At 38.1% G+C, this 7094-nt stretch overlaps 1 protein-coding gene across 1 annotated transcript in view; it reads right to left on the bottom strand.

Annotated features, from left to right (window-relative positions):
• Positions 1–2629, bottom strand: part of GPRC6A (G protein-coupled receptor class C group 6 member A) — a 24912-nt gene extending 22283 nt beyond the window's left edge. Inside the window, exon 1 of the mRNA XM_015822720.2 lies at positions 2436–2629. Coding sequence (XP_015678206.2) covers positions 2436–2629 — 194 coding nt within the window. The remainder of the gene's footprint in view (positions 1–2435) is intronic.
• Between the last annotated feature and the right edge of the window lie 4465 nt (positions 2630–7094).

The following is a 7094-nucleotide window of genomic DNA, read 5'->3' on the forward strand; positions in this document are numbered from 1 at the left end:
TTATTATTATTATTATTATTATTATTATTATTATTATTATTATTATTATTATTATTATTATTATTATTACATATTACAATAAATTTAGTTGAAGATCTAGATTAGTGCTCACTGACATCTAAGGTGTTTTGGTAACTGCTGTGGGCTCTTTAAAAACTATAATAGTCCCGCTGGCCTCATTAACTCTTTCCTACCCATATCTCCCAGTCTTACAAAGACGCCCACGTCTCAGGAAAATGGCCTGCCATTATTAAAATATTAAAAGAATAACAATCTTGCCTGTGGAAGATAGAAATCAATAATTTTTAAAATGTGCATAGCTAATCCAGAAGATACGCTGACACAATCATTTCCTCGTTTCCATAATTACTTTGCAAAATAATCCTTTTTGCAACCTCAATTGTCATACAACAGAGAAGGAAGGATTCGTTTCAGCATCCCTTATTTCTCAGGGGTTCGTGAACAATCCCACCCCAAACTTTATTTCTTCTCAGAGCAAATAAGTTATTAGTCTCTACAGTTTAGGAAATGGTTACACAGTTTTGATAGAATCGAAGAGAGATAAGTGCCACTTTGGATGCTTCCAGATGTAACGCTGCATTTTTAAAAAAAATTGGAATCTATTATTTCCCCAGGATCTTTCATGAGTAGAGAAAGTTTTTCATGGGAATTGTAGGAAGTTAAGATCCCACTGCCGCACATTTCACTCAGTAATTAAAACAGATGTAAGCCTACTTAAAAGAAATTAATTTGTTTCAAGGCAGGAAACACTGAAATTGAAAGTAGTTTGAATTAGAGATAAGTAGTGTGGATTTGATTTCAATATGATTATTCCATGCCTATTATTATTGGCACATCCTCCTTCACAATGGTTATGCTGAAGTTCTAGAGCAGGGGTCCTCAAACTTGGCCACTTTAAGACTTGTGGACTTCAACTCCCAGAATTCCCCAGCCAGCCATGCTTGTTCTAAAGCAACCTTCTCTTGGAATAGTTACATTCAGACCAATAATTGCATTAATGCAACAATGTTTTCCTTAGCTTAGTGACTTCCAGATGTATTGGAGCTACAGGGGTTATCCAACACAGACGATCATAGCAGTGGTGGGATTCAGCCAGTTTGCACCAGTTTGGCAGAACTGGTAGCTAATTTTTTGTTGCCCAGGTCCAGAATGGACTTCCGGAAGCGGCATCCACACAGAGAACTGGTTGTTCACATATTTGAATCCCACCACTGGATCATAGGCCATGCTGCCTGAGATTTCCATCTCCACATATTTGGACGACACCAGTTTGGATAGGACTTTTAGATCTGGGCTGCAAAATTGCGATTCTACACCAGATGGCACCCAAGAATTGGTATTTTCTGTCTCTCTTTGCTGCTCTCTAGTGGTCATCTGGCCAAATTTGGTATCTCTTGAGTTTGGGAAACGCTGTTATGAATAAAGTAAGGAGGAGAATTTAATTACCCTTTAAGATGCACTTTGAAAATGCTGACAGGCAGGTTGGTGATGATGGATTGCTTCCCTCTTAATATATAATAAAAAAGCCAGTCTTAGGTAACGTGATTTTATTTTGTGAAATTCTTGCTATTCCAAGCATGGCCTTTATAAATTCTTGAACAAGAATGATAAAATTAATGGGCTTCAATCCTGTATCCATTGGGGCTAATTGATCTGTGCAGCAAAATTCTGCAGGATCACTAGATGGCAGTAAAAAGGTAGAAATGGATGTACTTCTTGATGATATCTAGTGGTTATCCAGATTATTACAGTGTAGATCTGGTACCTTAATCATCTTTAGATCTGATATTAATTCCCACACTCTCAATGAGATTGCATATGAATCATTATATAAAAGTTTCTACTTCCAGATAGTTAAAAAAAAAGTTAAATACAACACTGCAGCACAAAGAATATTGTATGCTTGGGCTAGATTCTGGTCCTATAACGTGTTTAAAGTCATATTACTGTGTCATGGATCTAAATATTAAAATTTGCAATTATTAATCATATACTGTAAAAGAGATATAAATCAACAAAATACTTATGGTCCTTCTTTCTGCATCAGTACTCAGAAATAAGGCTTGTTCAATTCAACGGATTAATTTAATACAGTAATTTACAGATTAGTTTTACAGCACAATCCTACAGTGTTGGCATAAAGGTAAACTCCATTAGTTCTGTTTTTATAAAATCTGAGTAAGATAGATGTTGAAGCTCTACCCTGGTACTGGATTTTATCTGCCTATAGCAGTAAAACAGCCTCTAATCATGCAGTCACTCAACTGACAGATCAAACTCCATCCTTTAAGTAAGAATCATTTAAAAAACAAACTAAATTTCCACTCCTCTCCCCTTTTGAGTAGCTCCGTTCACTTTCATGTCATTTTCCTCGCAACATTTCAATGGCAGAAAGCTGTTGTTTGTTTACTCACCCAGCACAGTTGGCAATCATAGGTTTGAGGGGCTTTTCTCCAGAATGTAACATTTTGCCATGAATTGCAAACAAGCCTCCAATGACAATATCTCCAGGAGAACTGGCACCCACAAAGTCATCAGGGCTCCGGCAGGAGTGACCAAGAGGAGAGCAAATCAGGAAGACAGGTATCAACGCACCAAATATTGCCATAGTTCTCCTGCGTTTGATCTTTAGCTGCCTTCAGTCAGTTAAGCAAGCAGCTCGGCAAACAACATCATTCCTATTTCACCTGTAAATAACATAAAGGGAAAGGAGCTGTTCTGGAAGGCAGGCACACGCCTTAACCAAATGCTGGTTACCAGCTCTGACAGGTCTTGTTGTTTAACTGAGACCACTGGAGGAGCTATCGGGGGTGGTAGAGATATGTGTGTGTGTGTGTGTGTGTGTGTGAGAGAGAGAGAGAGAGAGAGAGAGAGAGAGAGAGGGAGGGAGGGAGGGAGGGAGGGAGAGAGAGAGAGAGAGAGAGAGAAACCTTTCTGACTGAACAGGCCTCCTGAAGGTGTTTCCCAGATACACTGAATTATAACTTCCATCATCCTCATCTAGTGCAGCACACTTCCCATTATCTCCTACCTGCATTTTTCTGGAGGTTTCTAGGCTGACGTTGGTTGTGATAATGGGTGTATACTAATCAGGTCCCTTGAAGTTCACAAATGTTTGCAATAAATAAATATAAACAACACCCATTAATTTCTTTGCTACCCCTAAATAATGAATACCTTCTTCCCTGTGTGGAAGCTATGCCTGAGGATTTACTGGGGCTTAAGAACAATTTGGGAAGCATAAAAGGTCTGAGAGACAAAACGTATCAGGAAAGATTGGAGGAACTGAATATGTACAGCCTGGAGGACAAAAGAGAGGGGGGGGGGGACAAGAGTGAAACCTTTAAATATATTAAGGGTGTGAATAAGGTTCTAGAAGGCAGTATTTTTAATATTAAGCAAAAACCAGGAACATGGAGGTATAACTGACAGGAGGGAAGCTCAAAAGTTAGAAAGTGCTACCTCATGGAAAGAGTAGTGAAAGCTCGGAACGAACTTCCAGCAGAGGTAGTGACTGAGCTTAAACATGCTTAGGAATAAACACATGTCAATCATCCGACAAAATTTTTTAAAAATAAAAAATAAAATAAAAATAATTAAACAATAATAAATAAGTAAAAATGAAAACAAACAATAACAAAAAAAAATTCTCAAAGGGCAGACTCGATGGATCACTAGATCTTTTTCTGCTATCAGTTTTCTATCAGTTTTTATGTTTCTAATGCTATAAAAGCAGTTTTGCAACATCTCATCTGGAGGCCCAAGTGAGCAGTTTCCCATCCTGGTAAGAGGTCCTGTTTTGTCCTGTTAGAATATCCTCCTTTCTCCTGCCATTTAGGTGCTGTGGACATTTCATCATCAGTTGTTTAAGAGGCAGGGTTATCACACAAATACATAGACATGGCAGTTGGTTTCTAGTCCTTTTATCATTTGTCTTTTCTTGTCCAAAGGCAAACATGTTGAGTGAAGGACAAGGATGGTAAACAGGAAAACAAATGATTGCCCTTTCTGCATCCTTCGATTGACCAGTTAGAAGAAGCAGTGGCCTGCAGTAGGGGTAGGAGGACAATTCAGCACCACTGGGGAGAGTTGTGCAGTTACACAAATCTGCAGAAGAAAGTAAGAAGGAAGAGATGGTGTCTATATAGAAGTCTCTTAATCTGCATCTTATTTATTTTTCTGTACTCCAGCCCAGGGAGAAATCCACAAAAGAGAATTTTGAATTAACTCTGTTCATTTCCTGCCCCATAATTTGTTTTCTGTCCCATATATCTTCTATGCCAGAGGTCCCCAACCTTTTGGGCACCAGGGACCGGTTACGTGGAGAGAGGTTTTTCCGCAGACCGGAGGGGGCATGGTTTTGTGTGCTGCCTGCATCTTATGGATGGGGCTTTGCTTGTTTGTGCAGACCGGTTGCTGGCATGCCACAGCCCGGTACCGGTCCATGGACCGGGGGTTAGGGACCCCTGTTCTATGCTATATGTCACCAGCATGTTTTTTCCTCCTGTTTTTCTATCCACTTGTCTTTTGATAATTCCAATTTATAGAAGGAATCTTATTCCATTGCAAAATGCCCTTTTGCAGCCACAGTGTCTTTCTTCATTCACATGTTATCCCATTTGCCCTCCATGTTTCAGCTGTATCCCACTGTTTCTCTTGACTCCTTAGCATTTCAGTAGGCACCATTTGCAGTTCTGATTGCTTCCATTCTTGTCTCTGCTCCTCTCTCCTCCCTAATATCTCAGCTCCTCATTTCCTTTTTGATTTTTGTTTTGTTCTTTTTCTTTCCTCATATTTTCTGTACCCTTTTCCACTGACTCTGACTTCACACACCTGCCTCCTAGGAACATGTGATGCCTCCTTCTGACAATATCTCTAAGTTCTTTTGATCCATCCTATTTAACAAAGCAAAAGGTCTCATGTCTTCTCCACTTTCATTCCAGCACACATAGCTTCACTTCCACCTACAACTGGAACACAAAGGCTTCAATGACACAGTAAAGTGTTTCTTTTCCAGAAATATTGTATAAATTGTTTGTGTGGGGGGTCCTCTTTGGTTTTGATTTTGGGTAAGCTACTGAGAGAACTAAAGCTATATCAATGGTGAGTTGGTAGATGATAGATGGATGCATGGATGCATTGATGCATTGATAGATAGATAGATAGATAGACAGACAGACAGACAGACAGACAGACAGACAGACAGACAGACAGACAGACATTTCAGATGTCCCACCTTTGTATAAACAGATAAATCTATACAAAAGCAACAGATAAATTCCACTGCAGGCTATCTTCCAATGTCTCTGAGACTTCCAATGTCTCAGTTATGAGTAGGAAGTAGATTAGTGTAGTCAGTCAGAGTTTGCAGGGTGTATATAGCCTTTCTGCAACTCCGTAAAACAGCAGTATCTTTTCTCTGGACTCGTAGCTGCCTTTCACATCTGCACCTGCAGCATGATCCTGAAGAAAGAGCTTAAGGATTGCAAAGGATGCTGTGTCTGCCTGCCATGAAGATCTTTTTCCCTTCATATCTGAAACAGAGCCAGTAGGCAGTGTAGCTTCTCTATCTGTACAAGCTTGAGGAAAGACTTTATTGTACTTAAATGCGTCAGTTTAAGATTTTCAGTAATTTGTCTGTTTTGACAAAATGCCAGGTCACCTGCAAAGAGCTGTGCTGTAAGTATTCTTAGATGGTGTAATATTCCAGAAGGAGGGCCATATTAGTTTATGATAGCTAAAAATTAGAAAAAGTCCTATTAGTCTTTTCAAATTAATATTTACATTTTAAAAAAGCATAGGTTTTTTGACCAACATATGCCATTTAAGAACAATTGTTGGTATAAAAAGATGCTACAAGACTGCTTCTGTTTTTGCCTACTTATGCCAAAGACTATAAGCATTTGCTTTCGAGCTACTTAAATGCTAAAATCCTCTGGCATTTAGCCAAATTTCACTGCAGGAACCAGACACTTGGGGAATCCTTCTTTAGAAAGATGTGATTGCCAGGCATAAAGGACTGTTAGAGCAACTCAAGAACCACAAATCTTTGTATTCTTTCCAACCCAGTTGAATATTGAAAAGAAATTATGTGAAGGAGTTTAGATTCTGTCTTCTCCATTAGCAGGACTGATTTTTAGAAAGTAAACAAAACTGGATCAGATTTGGTATGTGGGGTGAGCACACAGATACATATAGATACCCACACCCCCACACAAAAGCATCAGATCTGCACTTATGCTAATTATTGACCCACACAAACATAGAGAGAGGCATTATTATTATTATTTATTTATTGTATGGCACTTTTACATCAAATTTTGATAAAAATACAAGAGACAAAAATACAAAAGATTAAATATACAATCTAAAATATTATAAAAGTATGTCTAGATTATCAATATAATTTTTGCTTCATTTTCCCAGCCAAGAAATTAGCAAAGTTTCCATTATAGGCTCTATTTTGGCACTCTGACGATAGATAGATAGATAGATAGATAGATAGATAGATAGATAGATAGATAGATAGATAGATAGATAGATAGATAGATAGATAGATAGATAGATAGATATTGTAAGAGATAGATAGATATGATAGAGTGATATACAGAGATAGATAGAGAGATATGATAGAGTGATAGACAGAGATAGAGAGATATAAATATGTTACACAATGTGTAACATATAAAACAGATTACTTTGTTACACAGGGGGGGAAAGTCTCTTATGGTCACTGCTGAATAATTCCAAAAAAACATGTTCTGCATACTTTTCTGGCCTGGTTTACCTTACCCTTCCTTGTATTCTATATGAACTACCTATCATTTCATCATCTCCCTTCTCTTTGCAGTCAGCATCCATTTTGAATTGAAAATATCTTTCTTTGCATTTTGCTGTACCTGAATTAATTCCTTCAACTTACCTTTGATGTAAAACAATGCACTTATTTTGGACTGCACATTGGGCTGTAATGAGTTAAGTTGCCTGTTAAATTGGAATCAAATGTATTTATTTTCACCTCACTAGAACAGAGCTTAAGGGCTGTAAATAGAGAGTGAAAACGAGCAAACAGA

Source organism: Protobothrops mucrosquamatus, unplaced genomic scaffold (genome assembly GCF_001527695.2).
Source record: "Protobothrops mucrosquamatus isolate PMUCROS unplaced genomic scaffold, P.Mucros_1.0 scaffold1655, whole genome shotgun sequence".
Taxonomy (NCBI): Eukaryota; Metazoa; Chordata; class Lepidosauria; order Squamata; family Viperidae; genus Protobothrops; species Protobothrops mucrosquamatus.